Here is an 18,684-nt window from a genome sequence, read left to right on the forward strand (position 1 = left end):
ATATATTGTCGGGTTTGGCAGTTAACCAAAGATCAGTAGGCCGGTTGGCTTTGGGAGCCCATGGTAATACCACAAATGAGTCAGTGCAGGGTGACATGGGTTGGGCCTCTTTTGAAGTCAGAGAAGCACAGAGCAAAAGTAGTTTTGAAGAAAGGCTCAGGAACATGGATGAAAATAAATGGTGGCTAAAGTGCACAAGTATATCTACATGAAAAGCGTGGACACAGAATGGAGGAAGAGGTCAAGGAAGTTGGCAACCAAGTACAGGATATTCGAAACTGTAAATAGACAACCAGGAGTCATCAGAAAGAAAGTGAGAGAAATAGATGCCGTGAATTGGATGCAAAGAATGGAAACGAAAAGGACAATGGAGATTTACAAGAATGAGAAGAAAGAAATGAAAAGGGAAAATCTGTACGGTAACACAAAGGGCAGTGCCTTGCTATTTGAGGCTCGAGCCGGTTGCCTAAGGACCAAAACATACGGGAACAAATATTCGGAATTAGACGAGGCATGTGTATGCTGCAGTAAAGATCCAGAGACCACTCAGCACATCCTAATGGAATGCGATGGGATCCACCCAGCGAGAACCATAGGTAACGTGCAACTCCCAGAAGCGCTCGGGTTTAAAGTGGAAGGAAACATCAACAGATCAGCCGCAGAGATAAGCAAGAGACGATTAGAGTACTGGTGGAGAAAAAGCAGGGAAAAGATGGGTAGGACTTGATCTCATGAAATCATAGGTAGCGGTACAAGGTACATTTTTGAAAAAAAAAATAATGAGAGGTATAAAAAATACTACATAAAACACATGTATAGTATACCTCATTAAATCAAGCAGGCTAGGTGACCATTTGTCGACGCCCCGTTTCAGAGGGGATGCCAATAAATCATCATCATCATTAGCTATATAAGTGCTGTATATACTGTACACATGTACAGTATAAGGCGGTATATATATATATATATATTATATATATATATATATATATATATACATACGCGAAGCTCGCCGCTTCCCGCGCTCTCGCCACCTCTGGGTCCCCTTGCCGGCGTTGCCGTGCTGCTGCACTGATCACATGGCAGTCTTAATGAAGGGAAAACTATGTCCGCACCTCAATACCATATACGACCAATAAAACAACATTGTATATACTGTACACATGTGTTGTCACTCATTTGCATGTTCGAGTGGGCAATGTACGGGGGATTCGAGGTTACCCGAATGATCCCCCGGTGCTTCGCCCACTCATCGTCATTCACTTCGTAGATATGCGGTCTTTTTTTTTCACAGTCCACTACTAATTCTTTGGTAGGCTCGACAGCAGTTCTCATCCCTTGCAGTTCAATGTCTTTAACTATATACAGGACTCTATGCTCCAGCTGACCAGTAATCCGATCTAATAAGCAGTAATTCGACAAAGACTGCGCGTTCGCTATGTTGCCTGCCGAGCATTTGCATGGAGGTACTCGCCATCTGACATCTATATATCTATAGCATAGATCCTATGATTTCGGCGAACGCTACAGATAATTAAGTAACGCATTAATTTCCTAACACATACCCTCCTCCCCTTCTTTTCCTTCCTTTTTTTAGTTTACACAATCGAAATGGCACCAACCACATGCTGGAAAGATTCTATTTATCGTATATGAAGCAAAACTGCAGCTCGATGGCATACACGGCAGTTGCCAGTTTATGCGATGTAAGTGTCAGATCAGACTGAATATCCGTACAATATATGTATTCTCAGGTACACAGAATGCGCTTATCAGAATTAGGCTATGCGATATACTTTAAAGCACTCAATCCGGTGGCGCATAAAGGCCGAAAACTGTTAAATCTCGAACCCGGAAAAGCATTTGACACATTTGCCGGTATTAGACAAGACATGTCCTGTGCACTGTCTCTTCTTCCACGTTGCCACATCATACCACTGAATTATTGTCACACAACACTGATGCGCACAATACACCAAGTTCGAGACCAGATTTGCAAGCAAGTCAAGCCGTCCAAGCCGGCGTCAGAAGAGGTGACAGCGATCGACGGGGTTCATATACGTTAATCGAGGACATTTGAAGGTGTCAGCGAAGGCATCGACGTACCTTAATGCAACATTGCAGTCTTCGTGAGTGCCTTCAGAACTTCCCGGGCATTTTGTGTAACATGACGCTATAAAAAAAATCTGCGATGCTGTGTAATCGGTGAGCCCTACGAGCCGAATGTCTTTGCCATCCAAAGCGTTCCTGAAGGCGTCGAAAAGGGCGCTAAGTGCGATCGCTTCCATGTTGCTGACAAAGTCCGGCGCACCGGCCATACAGATGGAGGCACTATCAATCGCTCTTTTTGCTTCGTTGAAACGTGCATACGTGTCTAGAAAAGCTTCACTCAAGGCTAGCGCCACTTCCTTGCCGACGCCGGCGTACTTGATCGCTTTGTGCACGGTAGGATGATAGTTCGGAAATGCTGTGGCGAACGGCAGAAGGAGAAAGTCGTGGTCGAGCACTACGTGCAGTTTTAGAGACTTCAGAGCGACGTACACCATGTCAGATCGAATGATGTCGAGAGGCACCGCAGCGTCTCTCCAGTTCTCCGCCAGGGACTCCCCCATATCCGGGTAGGAAAGATTACCGTTGCTGATGCTCGTGGTATCGCTGTCAAAAGGGCTGAAGACAACAGACACAGAATCCCAGTCACCCAAGACGATTCTTTCTGGCTCGTAGTGTTTCCACGCCATGAGCCTCGTGAGGAAAGCACGTCGTACAGAAAGGGCGATGACCTCTGCGTCGCCGCGGGCTGATGGTTTCATTTCTTCGTGGACGTACGGAGCGAACACGGAGAAACCCGCGATGAGGTAAGCCTTGCTGAGACAGAAGGCGCCGTACTGAAAGCGCGTCGCATCTTGTGTACCGTAGTAGTTGGTGACGAGCCGCTGATTGGTGTACAGTGCGGCCACCTGCACGGTGCACCAAGACACCAGAATTTCGGTCATGGCCTCGCCGTACCTGGCCCACAGGTTGAAGAACTCCATAACGAACGATAGCGCTTCTGTCTCGTAGATGATCGTCTCGTTTCCCTCGACGCCGTACGAGGCGAGCACCGATTGCCAGCGCGCTTTGCTCGGATCGGCTCCAGGCCGGTAGAGCCATGCGGTGCTGATGGCCAGCGGCTTCCTCTCCTCCTTCAGCATAGCGTCCAGGAGTGGATCCAGCATGACCTGCAGGGTGTTCTCGACTTCTTCGAAGCTCACCACCGTCTGGTCGGCCGCGGCCGCTCCGAATTCGTCGCCGAGGACATCGAAGTAGGCACGCCTTTCGGCAGCCTCGGATTTCTTCAGGGAGATGTACTTGCGCGCCACGAGGTCAAAGTCCTCGTACGGCATCAGGAAGACTCGCGTCGCATAAGTCTTCGTGGTTTCGATCTCGATGTTGAAGATGGGGCTCCATCGAAGGCGAATGGACGAATAGAAGAGCGTGTGCAATACGTCCGGCTCCGCGGGACGCCGAGGCCACTCGATCTTCGCTTCTCTCAACAGCTTCTTGACTACTGCCATGTCGTCCTTGTCGTTCCTGAGGACAGCGTCGCAGCTGCGGAAGAAGCCTGCGCCTTTCTGGGCAGTCGTCTGACCTTTGGTTGGCACGTTGACACTGTGGGCCAGATCCGCTAGCACGTCAAGTGCGGTGACCGTCATGTTTTGGCGAACGCTGTAGGTGTTCCGGCGTCGCCATCCGTCGCAGACGAATTCCTTGAAGTTGTAGCAGGGGTCGGAGGCGGATGCGTTAAGCGACGCGCGTAGCTTCTGCGCGTAGAGGGAGCAGCCGTCGGTGTCGCACGTAACATACCCGACGGGGTTGGGGCCGTTAGGTCCGATGATTATGAAGAAGATTACGATGATTAAACCGGCCGTAAGGGCTACTGTCTTGTTCACGTCGCTCAAGAACCGGTACCGCTGGCTGCGTGCCTGTGAAAAAAGAAAAAGAAAACTTCCATATCACACACCACTGCCTCGCGATCTTAAAATTAGGGACTGGGGGGCACGCGGTGACCGCCTGTGCAAATAAGTTATGTGGCCAGGGTAACACAAAGTGAGATGATAATTATCGCTGTCAGCAGCCCAGTTAACTAAAATTGAATAATTAACCTATTAGTGACTGCAGTAAGTGTGAATGTTGGTATTCAAAAGTTACAGGCAGTCGTTTTTCTACACAGTTTCACTTGGAAGAATTCTTCAAGCATGTCTGTGCTCCGAGATATCGACTCCAAATTTTAATTGTCGTTCGCCTAATTACGCATGCAAGAAAGTGTGGATTGGCGCAAAGCTCCTCCCTGGTGTGACGCGGCTCTTGCGTGCGGCGTTTAGTCTGACAACAGGGCGGAGGTATAGTCAAAGATGATAACTGTTCCCCTTTCCCTCTCGGCATCTGCCCGTGCGAGCATCCGTCCAGACGTACTGCGCAGAGTTATCGAGTCGACGCGAGAGCGGTTTATGCTTTGCGTTGCTGCGGAAAGGAGGCGTTTTGCATATTTTTTAGGGCATCGACATCTTGATGGCTTAAGTGTTTTCATGAGATTTGTGCATAACCACACCAAACTTAAAGCGGCAGTATGAAATATTTGTTAGCATAGCTAAAACTGTTTCTGCTGCTGATGGGGCATTTGTTGCTCTTGATTTCAATAAAGCTTACAATACTTGGAAATCAGCAGTCACTTTATTTGCGTAGCCCAGGCAAGGGCCATGCCTGCTAGTCTAGTGACCATTACGCACGTCGCTGTGCCCTCCGGCTTCTCCGTTCGCACCATTATCTCGGCGTGGCAGCTACCGTCATCGTTACAGGCTGCGGGGTCGCATGTTGCGACAGCGGTTCCGGGTTCTTCAATTTTTATTGCGATAGCAATTATATGGACACTTCAACCGGATTTTGACAACCGGAGTCGTGTTTCTACACAGTATCAGTTGGACGGATTTTTCTACACAGTAAATCAGTTGGGCGATTCTTCTAGCGTGTCTGTATATTATATATTTATACTATCTAATATATAGATATATAATAATATAATATATATATATATATAGATCTATATCGTCGGCTCACTTCACTCCTTGGAGAGGCGCACGTGTGTTGAGTGAGCCTCCTGAACAAAACTGCAATGTGGTGAACGCTGTTGTAATCGGGAAACCTCACAGTTGCGACGTAATGCTCACGCCATCTTTCTCTCACACTATATCTCCCTCTCTCTCTCTCTCTTTATATATATATATATATATATATATATAATGAAACTAACTCTACTTTTGCCACGTGACTGGGTTCCCACACTTCAAGCACATACACTTTTTCCCCCTTTCGCACGCCTTATGCTAACGCATTAAAAAACGAAAACAAAGCTGCATCGGTGCGAAGGTATTTTAATACGTGGTGGGACAAGAGCAGATCATATTTTTAGCCTTAAGAGAAAAGGAGAAAGGTATTACGACGCTGCCAAGAAGATCTCAAGGACTAGAAATCAAGCAAGGAATCTCTGAACATAGCGGGGATAGCTCATGGATAAACACTTAAGTCATGGCGTGCACTCTGGTGTGCGCGACTTGTATTTGTCGGTTCCGTCCAGTGCCGATAAGGAACAAAGCACGGACATTGAGCTTTGGGTAACTTGAACCCCCCCCCCTGCAGTACTCAATAATTCTCCATTTCACTTCAGTGTGCCGAGTGGATCTACGCACGCCTTCTTCATGTTTGACGGTATGTTTCACGTACCGCGATCAACCAGCAATTGCGAAAAAAATTGTTCTCCCTGTTTTGTAATGCTTGCAGATAATAATTAACTTGCGTATGTGCATTGAGTCACGGATTAAAATCATTTTTCTTAATTAAAAAAACAGTACCACGGACTTTACGCTATGAAGACTCACTAGATAGCGCAGAAAGCATCAAACCGATCAACGTGACTTTCTTTTGATGTAGCCTGCAGCGGCATAAGACAAAATTAACTTTGGTGCAATTTAGGTGCATCATAATTCGTGAATAAATTAGATGTGGTCGTGAGATAGACTATGAGGAAACTGGAGGCATGACGTTCTCGTGCGAGCTGTATAGTGTTCCTTTGCCCGAAAATAACGTGCGTTCTTCTCGTACACTTCCACGTGACGACAAATTTATTTACATTTAGTCAACGATAACGCAGGCACTCACCTCCGGGGTTTCAGCGACATCACCTCGAGGCGCAGACTCTCCTGCTTTCGTTCGCGAGGCCTCCGCGGTCCCGCCGGTAACCGACGAGGATTGAGCCTGCAGAGCCGCACGATCCTTTTCCGTGTTCTGTGCGCCTTCCGCGGCACCCTGACGCTGCTGCACCTGCAGCGAGTTGTCTCGGATCCCTTTTTTGGCTTCTTCTGCATTGGTAGTCTTTTCCGTGGAGTCGTGCTTGCTGCTCGAGCTCTTGTCGGTAACTGTGGCTGCAGAGTGTTCCCGGATGTCGCTATCTCTCGTCCCTTTGTCCGATGAACCAGGCGCAGCAACCGTGTCCCCGTTGTGCTTCTTAGCTTTCCTCGAACGGCGATGCCTTCGCCTTCCTCGCGGCGATTCTTGCGTGCGAGGAGTTATGTCTTGCGTGCGCGGGGATTCGAGTATACGAGAGACTTCAGTACATTCGTCCAATACGTTGGTAACCTCGGCCGTCTTTGCTTCCATTGCGGGAGAGAGCCTATCTATCGATACAGCAATTTGGTTTGGTTTGATTCGGTGCCTGTGTGTGTGGCTGTACCCACTACGGGGGATGAATCGGGCGGCAGTAGGTAAAAAAAAAAAAAAGGGGGGGGGGGGGGGGCTGATGAAAACTTGAATGCAACTTTGTAAGTTAGGAATGAGATATTCAATGAATGCTAATCGTTAATATAAATTTAGGGCTATATTAGATAAAACGTGAAGTTAATATCCTTGTTTTAATGTTGAGGAAGAAGACGCCACAATACCGGTGCGTCTCATTTCGCTTCGTTTTCCTTTACTGATGGCACATGCCTACTGTGAGGGATTGGCCAAGATTCAATTGATATTAGGAAAGAAGTTGACTTAATGGTCAACAAAATATCTGGAAGATACCTCACGAAACATTTATCAAGAAAAATCGGTTTGAAGCAACTAAAGGAGCAACTGGTTGAGCAAGCGTCCGTTTGGTGTCTTTGTCTTTGTCTGTATCTCCAGAAGAAACGTGCCAAGTCAGGGCGTGTACTCGATGCGCGCAAACTTGCGTGCTTTCTTGCTTGCTTCTATTAGCACACCCTACTTTCCTATTTTCGGGCGCTAACCCTACGCATTATTACAAACAGCGGCGTACCCAAACCCCGTCAAACTCCGCGTTCTCTATCCTGACGCGTACCCCAGCGACATGTGCCCCTCATGCGGATACACGGTGACACTCGCACACATGCTCTGGGAGTGTAGATACGTTCATCCCGACTCTACCTCGGACAAGTGGGAGAAGTCCTTGAGAAGCTCGCTTCTCACCGACCAGCAATGGGCCGTCCAGCAGGCCCACGAAGCGGCCGCCAAGTATTCCCTGTCGGTCCCTGCATACGTGGGAGACGCCCGCTACGCCCTAAGCGCGTCCTGCGGGACGCAAATAAAGTTTGTCCAGTCCAGTCTATTAGCCCACCCACTGTGGTGTATTGGCCAAGAGGGCCTCGTTTAAAGGGAAGGGGGAGGAAATTTAAAAGCAGGAATTAAGGCAGGGTAAGGTGAGAATTTTGCAATATGGAAATAAACTAATTTAGGAGTGAATTTTTAAGAGGACTTATATTAGTTACATTTAAACGGGTATTTTTGTCGGTATTCAAATATCATCGGTAATTGCGGAATTTTCGGGTGAATCCAGTTGCTATAATGCGTGAGCACGAGTCGCGTAAAAGTGGGAAAAAGTGTATGTGCGTGATATCTGGGTATCCGGTCACGTGATATGGGTAGAGAGGGAAGGGATAGCTTAGAATAACATGTCTGTGTATAAATATATATATATATATATATATATATATATATATATATATATATATATATATATATATACGCGGATCTCACGCACTGTGGCAATCGATGTAAGCGAAGCTTTGCATGCTGCTTGCTTTGATTGACGATAACTAGCGGTGATGTCGGTGGCGAATGTGTAACTTCTTAAGCGTTTAGTCTAATACGAGAGTGGTGAGTTGATGGTAAACGTCACTTTGCGTGTGCAACTTCTGTTTGTCTGCGCAGTTCACAGAACACACAGGGAAACGTGTTTGCTTGAGGCGTTGTTGTGCATCATTGTTCATAATGTCTAAGAGGGTTGAGCATTATCATTGCCTCACATGGCACATCGCATCGTGGCAGAAGCGTTAAACTTTAATTTAATTATGGAGCTGCACGTAATTCAGTTAATTATTATAATTCTATGCATGCATTGTGTACATACATTCGCGGTCTGCATCACGTTTCGCTGCCTAGCGAAGACGCTCCTGTTCCGCGCGACGCTTCTTTCGGGCCTGGGTGTCCTCGAACCTGAATGCACGCTTTGGAGCCATTTTTCTGGCGCATGTTTATGTGCTCCTTCTACATACGTGGCCAGCATTCTGTCGAGACGCCAGCTCCAAGCGCTCTCTTCAGGCTATGGATGGTCGTAATGTTTGCACTCACAGCCCAGCACGCTACCTCCACAGCCCAGCACCTGCATTTTTGTCACATAGGAAAGCAAGCACAGCACGTGCCATACACACAAACTGTGAAACGCTGGCACGGCGGGGCCGCACCTAGGCCAAGGAGGCATTCGCATGCAAGATCGGCTGTCCGCGATATATCAGACACCCGTTGTTGTCACCCCTGGTGCGAGGCCTCGGCGAGCCCCCAAACCACAGACCGCTATGGTTCCAGCTTTGACCCCCTAAGCCTAAGTAGCATGGACGTGTCATATGGGGGTTCACTGGCAGTCTCAAAATACAGAAATGGCGTTCAGTACAGTGTCAAGTATGTCACTCGTTTTGATAATTCTTCGGAGGACATCCCAAAGGAGCACGGCACTCCAACAATCTTTGAAATAGTGATCTATTTTATTAACGCTGTGCACGAAGGAGGACACATTCTTATGCCTGCGGATCGCAACAGTTAATTTTGTCCAACTACATTACGACTAAGAACATTTTGTATGGAGTCCAATGAAGAAAAACAAAATTCACTGCAAGAGAAATGCGTTAGCATTGTGTCGCACCTCTGTGATGTTCCGGATGATAGATTTAAATAGATTTAAACCTCGTTTACCACGTTGCAAAGTGTTGTTCAGGCGCTCACTCGACGCACGCGCTCTCTTCGAGGAGCAAACGGTGGTCCGAAGCAGATCCCCGTCAGTTCTATACAATCCCCTCTCTACTTATACCACGTGACTGGCTTCCCACACTTCACACACATACGCTGTTCTCCACTTCGACACTCCTAATTTTATCGCATTTATAACCCTCCAACACCAGGAAGACGACACATTCGGTCGGCAATCGGCAAGACACACAAAGTCCTGCGCGCTATCTCTGCTGTTCCTTCTTTCAACCAGAACGTTAGAGACAGAATATGAGGCTCAGAGAGAGCCTCCCTGCTCCACTCCTCCCCGCAGGACACTTAAGAGATTCAATCAATTTTTCGCTACACACATCACGATGGCAAGAGAGCCCTCAAAAGAGCAGCACACGAGTACAATGCTTGGACTAGGCACCATCGGTAGGGTCCGAGCTGTCGACGCATTCGCTGTGACAACGGGAAACAATTAACATTCCTCGCAAAAGTTCATGACGTTGAGGGTTGAACAGAAGTTAGCTTTCGGAAGCCACGTGCCAGGAAGCACTGTCCGTAGCTTCGCTGAAAGAAAAAAGAAATACAAAAACTGAATCTTAATTGATTTTACTAGCACTAGTTCTTGATAACAAACAATGCTGTTCTAAGCTACTCGGGCCTCGCGCTAGGGGCGCTAAAATCTGCGTGTACGAAGTAGCCTACCTAGTAGCAGCACAATACAGGCGCGCTGTCTGATCGGCAACGAAACGATATGTAGTTGAAGCTGCACTTGGCTAATTTCACTAAAATGGTAAGCTGACTGCCCTGCAAATGCAGTGACGCCGGATTGGATGCAATGATCAATGTGAGATTTGCTTCAGACGGGAAGATTTCATATTTAAGGACCCTTATTGGTTTTATTCATAGCTCTGTGGCTACGATCAAGCGGATGCAAGCGTTTCCTTCTGTAAACTTGACTGCATGTTGCATATTTCTGCAAACATACTTTGCCTAAGCTCGCATCTCCTGCCCTTGAGTGAATCCGTTTGTCTAGGCCCTTGGGAAACGCTGCATATTACCTGCTCGCGTCGAGAAGGCTAATGCGGTCCAGCACTAAACTCTAACAGCGCCTGCGCCAACACAGTCACGACCACCCCAAGCAACAAATATTTCTTTGAAGCTCTAAACCTAATTTCAACGTCACACTCCTACCATGTTCACTGTCGTGACACATTGGCTTTCTCTTAAGCTGCTGGTCATGGGCGACCTCCCAAATGCTGGTAAATGCGTCCTAGTTCTTTCATTTTGAAGGAAAGAATGACAGAAGAGGTAAATCACGGTCTGGAGCGTAAGACAACGGATGTTCGTACGCTGCTGTGCGTGGGTCGTCACGTGGATGAAGTGGACGGCCACAGCACAGCACGTCCAGCCGGTGGCTGCGTGCACCGCCAGACTTGAAATTCAAGGAGTGCTCTACATCGTCGAGTTAGTCGTTCTTCCCCAGTGTTCCCACGATATTATTTTAGGTTGGGATTTTCTCTCTCGTCACCAAGCTGTCATTGATTGCTCCCGTGCAGAAGTCGCCTTCGCTTCGATTGGCAATGCCATATCTGACGACGTTTCGCTTTCCTGCACCAAGTTATCCCTCACTGACGACATCCAGATACCTCCGCACGCATCCGTTCTGGCACCTGTATCCTGTTCCATTGCCTCCGACTCTACCGTACTCTTCACACCTTCCACTGCTTTCGTTCGTCGCCACATCTCACCACTCCCAACCGCGCTGCTTGGCCTTCAAGCCGGTGCGACTCACCTTCCTGTCTACAACCACTTCCCATTCCCGATTACGTTGCTTCGCGGGGAATCTCTCGGCACTGTGGAGCCTTACGACACCATTACCGCATTGGAACTTCCTAATGGATCGTCCGAGGTCAACACCCTCTCCGGTTGTCCCGTACCTGCCACATCGCCTGAAGACGTTTTCAGTCACGTCATCGACAACGCCTTAAACCCCAAGCAGCGCCATGACCTCCTCCGTCTACACGACAAATTTCGCCCTGCTTTTGACAGCCATAGCACTTCTCCGGGTCGAACGACGACTGTGTGCCACCGGATTGACACCGGTGCTCACTCACCGCTACGGCAGCGACCATACCGCGTATCTTCGATAGAACGACGCGTCATTGACGAGCAAGTAGGTGAAATGCTCAAGCGTGGCGTCATTGAACCATCCGACAGTCCATGGGCATCGCCAGTTGTTTTAGTTAAAAAGAAGGATGGCTCGATGCGCTTTTGCGTGGACTACCGTCGCCTAAACAAAATAACCCGAAAGGATGTTTATCCATTGCCACGGATTGATGACGCCTTAGACTGCTTACAAGGTGCAGAGTTCTTTTCCTCCCTCGATCTACGCTCTGGTTATTGGCAGGTGCCTATGGCTGCAGACGATAAGCCTAAAACAGCTTTCATCACGCTAGATGGCTTATACGAATTTCGTGTGATGCCATTCGGCCTTTGCAACGCGCCCGCGACTTTTGAGCGGATGATGGATACTATTCTTCGAGGCCTCAAATGGAACACGTGCTCGTGTTATTTGGACGATGTAGTAGTGTTTGCACCAGATTTTCCTACTCACCTTGATCGCTTGCATCAGGTTTTACGCTGTCTCAGTGACGCTGGCCTCCAACTCAACCTGAAAAAATGTCACTTTGGGGCACGCCAGCTGACAATTCTCGGACATGTCGTGTCGAAGGACGGCGTTCTCCCCGATGCCGCAAAGCTCGTGCTGCTAAAGATTTCCCAAGGCCAACGTCTCTAAAAGACTTGCGTAGTTCCATTGGCCTCTGCTCGTACTTCCGCCGCTTCATTCGAAATTTCGCTTCGATTATGGCACCGCTGACAGAGCTACTAGAGTCAGTAATGCCACCTTGGCCTTTATACTATACGCTTAGCATGAAATGATACCAGGGGCGCGAGGAAAGGCGACGAACGTGGTTTTACAATTTTCATAGCAATCACCGCATGGTGGGCGCTCACTCATGATCATTACTGTAGCATTCACGTCAGAAAGCTATACAACAGTGTTGTAAAGCATTGTGGAGGCTCTAACGTCAATTTCCAGCCCTGCATGACAGTCTACAGGATTCTTCTGGTTGAAAGGCTGAGGCGTCAGCGAACTCGCAAGTGTACCTTGTACTAAACTCGGGAACAGGGGCAATGACGCCTGCGACTTCGTAGTAGAAATCAATGGCGTGAGCACTGCATTGTCACTGAACCGCAGAAAACTTGTGGCTATGCGTTGTGCTACTCGTAACTGGAGAAGCTACCACGCTGACCTTCGTGTGGCGACGCTTTCCTGCCCACCCCGTGTCATTTCGCGCTATAGAGTGATAACGGATTACCAACTAGACCGGTCCTGCACGTTTATGGCTCAGAGACTGGTCTGCTGGGAGTCTCGCTGCTTGCCATCGGTCTGCTCCGTTGAGCAGGATGCTTGGGGACAGCACAGTGCAGCTGCAGAGCCGAGAAGCTGCGCGTACGCCCGCCGGTACTGCCGGTTGGTGACGCCGTAGATGATAGGGTTGATGCACGCGCTCAAGTACAGCAGCAGCTGGCTGCCCAGGTGCCCCGCTGGGTGACGAACCTCGGCGTCCACTACCTGCAGAGTGACCAGCACCTTGGTGTCAGACACACTTTGCACGTGGGTGTCCTGCACCACTAACGTGGGTGGCATGCGATGAAAGTGCCCTTCTCGGTGAATTCGTACATTCACGAAAACGCGCGCGCAATCACGAGGCAGTTTAGAACAAGTTGTCAATCAAGGATCCGAATTATTACCTCACAGGCTGGTAAATGGTGTTCGGGACGCAACTCGGGGAGCAAGCAAGCCAGCGTAGTACCCTTTGCCAGGCTGCGTGAACAGCCACAAATATTGAGGAGGAAAAAGTCGGAAAGATGTCATAAATACTGAAAGCACAATTGCGTACCTGCAAGCGAAGACAACCAATGCCAGGTTCTCGATGTACGAGCTCAACACATACGAGTTTTGCGGTGAAATGTTTCTTCTGTGTCCTTGCCTCGTTGCGCTGTTTGAGCTTATTTCGTTTAGAACTACTTTCCCCCACGCTGAGATAAACCAACGTCCGATCATACTCTAGCAGTCGCTCCTTTCTCAATAAATATTTCCGCGAAGGGCAGCAAATTCATGCAAGTCTCACCTTGACGATGGTGATGGGTAAATAACAGGCGAGGAATGACAGGAAGATGACGAGAACCATTCGTGTGATGCGCCACTCGTCCTGACGCCGACGCGCAGCTTCACCATGTGCCTCTAGCTGAAGCCTACGCATAGAAAGTGCCCGAACTTTGTTTCAGCGGATGTACGTACCGCAATAAGTGTTAATTTTGTTATACAAGCACAACAGAACCAACTACGTAGGGTACTTCTCGTAGGGGACTTCTCATAGGGGCCGGCCTTAAAAAACAATGTCCTCGTTTGAATGACATGATTGTTATATTTCACGATGAACCGCGAAAATGCATAAGGTTTCCTTTCTGTTATCTCTATAGAACGATGATACACCTTGACGCAGCAATTTTTGCGTGCAACGCAGCGACAATGTATTAAGAAAAACGAAAACGTCGGAGCTTCCGAGCTCATAATTTCCGAATTAAGCGTGCGCTTTCAATCCAAGGTGTGAAAGTGGCGAGTAAGGGACGAAGAGTTATATGTTTTCCAAAGCATGTTATTTTACGAAGAATACAAAAAACGTTAAATATAGTCCTTGCTTCTAATTCTTGGAGGATCTGTTTGAATTATACGTCCCAGACCGTGCACAACGATTCTACAGACCCAACACAAGCTTCCGCATCCTGCCTATGGCCCTTTAGGCTAAAACGGCGCAACAGCTTCGTCAGTAACTCCGATTTAGCGAGTTTGTTCCCGTTGTTATAAATACAGTGCCAGTTCCCTTGTTTACGGTGGTTACGAGCCTGTACCAACATCTTTCGACATGTCCATGTTTGTTTTCCTGCGGTGCACCATTCTAGAAAGTTGTTCTATCTCTTCTTCTCTTTCGAGCAGCAAGTGGCTGGCATGGCCTTTCACTTGCCATTACTGCCATCACAAGCTCATCTGTTTTTGCTGAAGCCGGTGTCACCGATGTTTCATATTCAGAATGTGTTTCTAATGTTTTCTTTTAATATCCACTTCTTATGCAATACTGCTCCAATGGGGTACTTAAAGAAATAAAGTGAAGTCCTGTCTGACTAGGCCACGAAGCAAACATTGCTGAATTCTACAATAGTGTCAAGCTGATCGCCCTTGGTCACAGAAAAAACCAACCTGGCCTTCCGCGCGTGCCTGAAGATGGCGGCGTAGCAGTAGACGATCGCCAGGCAGGGCACGAGAAAGGCGGCCACGAAGAGGAACACCTTGGGCGACCTCCCGCCCGACGCGACCACTGAGCACCCAGGGCTACGCGGGTCCGGCCCGAAGCGGCCCCACACGCCAGCCAGAGTGGGGGCCAGCAGAAAACAAGGTGCGAGCCACGTGGCAGCTACCATCCACCAAATACCGGCACGGCCGTACAGCCTGCCGTAGAGCGAGGGCCGCACCACGAGCACGTACCTGGAACAGTACACAGAGAAACATAACACAGTGCAGCGCGACTGAACGAGTACAGAGAATAATTTGAAATACCGTACGTGCACAGCGCTTCTCTGTCATCGTCCAGTCGCGCTGCACTGTGTTATTGTGAATGCCAACCAACTAGCCCACCAACGCGATTTAGACAACAGTGAAACACTTGTTTAGTTGTAGATACAGTCGGAAACATCGCTTCGAGCTCCAAATGTCGACGCCGCGTGCAAGAAACAACGAATGAACATCAAATTACTTTGTAATTATCCGCCACTATACATAGGTTGATATCATAAAATTCAGGCTAATCACATACCGGTGTAGTACGCATGTATTTGCTCGAACGAACTAATGTTTCGGTACATCTGACGTCGGAGGTCGCTTTCGCTCAGTTTCACTACACACTCAAGGCGTCCTCTTCTTCGGTTTGACGGACACGTGAGTGAGACACCTCTGTTCAACTTGTACTCTCAACAGCCCGGCAAGTCCCCGTCCATTGGCAAACGGCACTGCCTGCCGGTGAGTTGTCTCCGCCGAGGTTAACGCGTGTAACCTTTCGCCAAATTATGTGTGTTGGAGCAACTTATCTTTTGATATGAGTTATCCCTATAAGAGAATTATGCAATACCCTATTAAACAACGTACGTTTTCAGGTTTAAAATGTAGACGCATGACGTAAAGCTTGTAACTGAGTAGTGACTTAGCAAACTTAACATAATTAATCGTTTCATTGTCATAGTCGACCTTGCACTTAGTGTACACCGCATTAAACATCATACACCCGAAGACAGCATTGCCTAGTTGCCATACCTCATTTTATAATAAATGTTTAATTATAACCTACTAAAAATGATACCTTGCGGGCTCTACCGTGTTTTATCAAAATCATTAGTTAATAGCGCAGCAGCAGCGGCATCTACTGCCGACATTTTTCGTTGATATAAACTTGTTTTGCTCTTCGTTTCTTCATTACGACGATGCCCTATAGCTCTAAGAATGCGCGGTTCGATTCACGCACCTGTTGACGGCGATGGCTGTGATGGAGAGAAGCGAGACTCCCACGTTCAGGTACCGACCTGCGGCTACCAGTCGACACAGGAGTGGTCCGTGCGTCCAAGCCCCTTGCAGCAGACTGGACGCAGCGAAGGGCAGGTTCAGAGAGCAGAAGCACAAGTCGGCCGCAGACAAGCTCACGATGAACACGGACGATGCGTTGCCGCTGTGCTCTCGGCGCATGCGCAGCAGCAGCGCGGCTATCGTTAGCGCGTTGCCCACCGTGCCGGCGATGGCGACGGCTATTACGAAGGCGCCCCCGGCAGAGGACACTTCCATTCCGTCTTCCGTGGCAGGGTGCGATGTGATCGCTGCGACGTCACAAGAGGCGTTAGGTGTGTCATTCTACGGTGCACTGTAAGGTGGTTGCGAGCATGAGAGAAAAAAAAAAGAAAGCATTTTGTTGAAAATAAAGCAGTTGTATCTGCGTGGTATTAGTGGAGTTGCTCAGTCAAGCATCCCGTTGGCGGCATTCTTGAAGAATGAATTTTGCCAGGTACACTTTGTCGTGCATGTTGCCTGCTGCAGCCAACTACTCTCGGTAGATGTAAGCGGGAGGGGCATGGGGGGAGGTTGTGAGTGACAGTTTCAAGGATGTTTGTTGTGCGCGATATCCAACGCAGCGGACGTAGTCTCCCTGTGTGCAGATCGTTAGTGTATGTTTTCGGGCGGGGTACGCAGTAAGACAAAATAAAAACAAATATAACAATCCAGGAAACGGCTGCGCTGTACGTCTATTTTTTATACACGAAAAGGTGTGGAATATCCGAGAGCACTACATTACGATGGCGTAGCTAATAACACATGCGTAAATTATAAAACAATATATTTAAGAAAGCACTGTTTGAGTAACTGTGGCACATAGAAGCGTTGAAGCTTCTGGCACAATTATTTGTCGTTTGAGAGTGGTTTCTGACTGCGTTTTGTCCTCTGTAAAGTTCACCAGGCTAGTGTAAAAGAAAATGTGCCACCTCAACTTTGTGAAACGTCATTCGTTCACGAAAGCTAATACGACATTACGGGCAGAAGTCCTACGTGGCCAAGAAACTGGCCGCGAGCCACACTTGTGAAATCTGTGTCCGGATCCTATGCCGCCGCATTCTGTGTGATACGGCATTGCACCCAGCCCAATGTTCAGTGTTTAGACTATCCGAGTGGAGTTTGACGGGAAATCTAGCATTGGTAGTCTCACTGGAAGTCAATAAGTGAAATGCCAACTGCCACAAATTGACATCTATTGAAAGCCCCCTGCCGGAGCAATAATGAATTAATGATAAATACTACTTATTCAGTTTTAGACTTCATTAATCCTAAGATGTTGTCGGCTATTTTCTTATAAAGCAAAACATCCAAATGTTTTAGAAGCAAAAAAAAACAATCTTGAATTATAAATGTGCGCGGTTCACTCATTTGCAGTTGAAATACGAAGCCCAGTACACAGCACCATTCTCCCTCAGCGAATACCCGCCGGGGTGGCTCAGTCAGCTAAGGCGTTGCGCTGCTGAGCACGAGGTAGCGGGATCGAATCCCGGCCGAGGCGGCCGCATTTCGATGGAGGCGAAATGCAAGAACGCCCGTGTGCTTGCGTTGTAGTGCACGTTAAAGAACCCTAGGTGGTCAAAATTAATCCGGAGCCCTCCACTACGGCGTGCCTCATAATCAGAACTGGTTCGAGGCATGCAAGCCTCACGTAAACCCCCAGAAAGAAGAAGAAGAAGAACTCCCTCAGCGAACAAGGAGCTTAACAAAAGCTGTAAACTTGTATAGTTCAATACGTATCAAGAAGCACTTTTCTTGCAGCCACGAAACAGAACTACAATTTCTAACAAATTCGTACAATCTTGTGCTAAAACAGCAAAGAAAGGCGCATTACATGTTGACGGAAAAGAAACAAAAGCTTTTGCACATCCCTGCAAAAAGAAAACGTTTACGAAAGCTATATAACATGTAATATTAGTTGATAATGCTGAACTTTGTACTTACGTTAATTACGATGGCTGACAAGTGGCGTGCAGTTTATGCAAGCCGTAGGTTGTCCTTCGTGCTGTCCAATGACCCTGGCGACATAGCTGGAACGTCTGCTTTAAGATGTAAACAAATTCGAAGCCTTCGGTACCTTTCTTTCATTGCCTTCACTATCGGAAAGACATCAGTATCCGCATAATGCACAAGTTTCTGACAATCGAGTTTCGTCCACGGAGGCACACTGCGTTGTCTTGAGAACAGATCCAGCGTATGTTACTGTGAACAAGAGCTATCATTCGAATACGGCGGTTCCTTTGACGGCGAATGAAGAAGATGAACCCAATCCACCACTAGATTTCACTCCTTGTCTGCGGTCAGCTTCCCTTGAAGCACAGTGTGTTCCTACGGTGAATAATGTCTTCTCCTTGACTTTTCTTCCGTCCGCAACGATGTGGCTCGCTGGAACGCGTTTTTTTTCAGTAGTTTGTCAAGTGCAACGGGCTTCTGTGGCGAGGTAGCTGTGATGAGAGATGAACAGCAGACTTGCATGCCTCGAAACTAGCCGGAAACACACCAGCAATGACGAATGTGGCCGTAGCTCGGTGGTCACCGCATCTGAGTCATGCGCAGTGGCGCCGCAATTATCGCTGCCTGATTTGGCGCATACAACAGACGCTAGAGCGTCGCACAGAACATCAGATACTGGGCCATCGAAGGTGTCTGCGGCGCCCACTGAGAGC

At 48.2% G+C, this 18,684-nt stretch overlaps 2 protein-coding genes across 2 annotated transcripts in view; both read right to left on the reverse strand.

The window, feature by feature from the left end:
• The window catches only part of LOC119456717 (endothelin-converting enzyme 2), a 16,051-nt gene extending 9,291 nt beyond the window's left edge, over positions 1–6,760 (reverse strand). Inside the window, exons 1-2 of the mRNA XM_037718540.2 lie at positions 6,193–6,760; positions 2,217–3,962 (exon numbers count right to left, since the gene is read on the reverse strand). Of these exons, the coding sequence (XP_037574468.1) occupies positions 2,217–3,962; positions 6,193–6,690 (2,244 nt within the window). The 5' untranslated portion in view covers positions 6,691–6,760. The remainder of the gene's footprint in view (positions 1–2,216; positions 3,963–6,192) is intronic.
• Positions 6,761–8,053: 1,293 nt separating this feature from the next.
• Positions 8,054–18,607, reverse strand: LOC119456718 (G-protein coupled receptor moody). The gene is made up of 6 exons (XM_037718541.2): positions 17,963–18,607; positions 15,945–16,290; positions 14,630–14,914; positions 13,503–13,626; positions 12,687–12,943; positions 8,054–9,870 (listed from the first exon to the last, which is right to left on the reverse strand). The coding sequence occupies exons 2-5, from the start codon at positions 16,256–16,258 to the stop codon at positions 12,716–12,718; spliced, it is 951 nt and encodes a 316-aa protein (XP_037574469.1). The 5' UTR covers positions 16,259–16,290; positions 17,963–18,607; the 3' UTR covers positions 8,054–9,870; positions 12,687–12,715.
• Positions 18,608–18,684: the final 77 nt, after the last annotated feature.

The sequence above is a fragment of the Dermacentor silvarum genome, chromosome 6 (genome assembly GCF_013339745.2).
Source record: "Dermacentor silvarum isolate Dsil-2018 chromosome 6, BIME_Dsil_1.4, whole genome shotgun sequence".
Lineage (NCBI taxonomy): Eukaryota > Metazoa > Arthropoda > Arachnida > Ixodida > Ixodidae > Dermacentor > Dermacentor silvarum.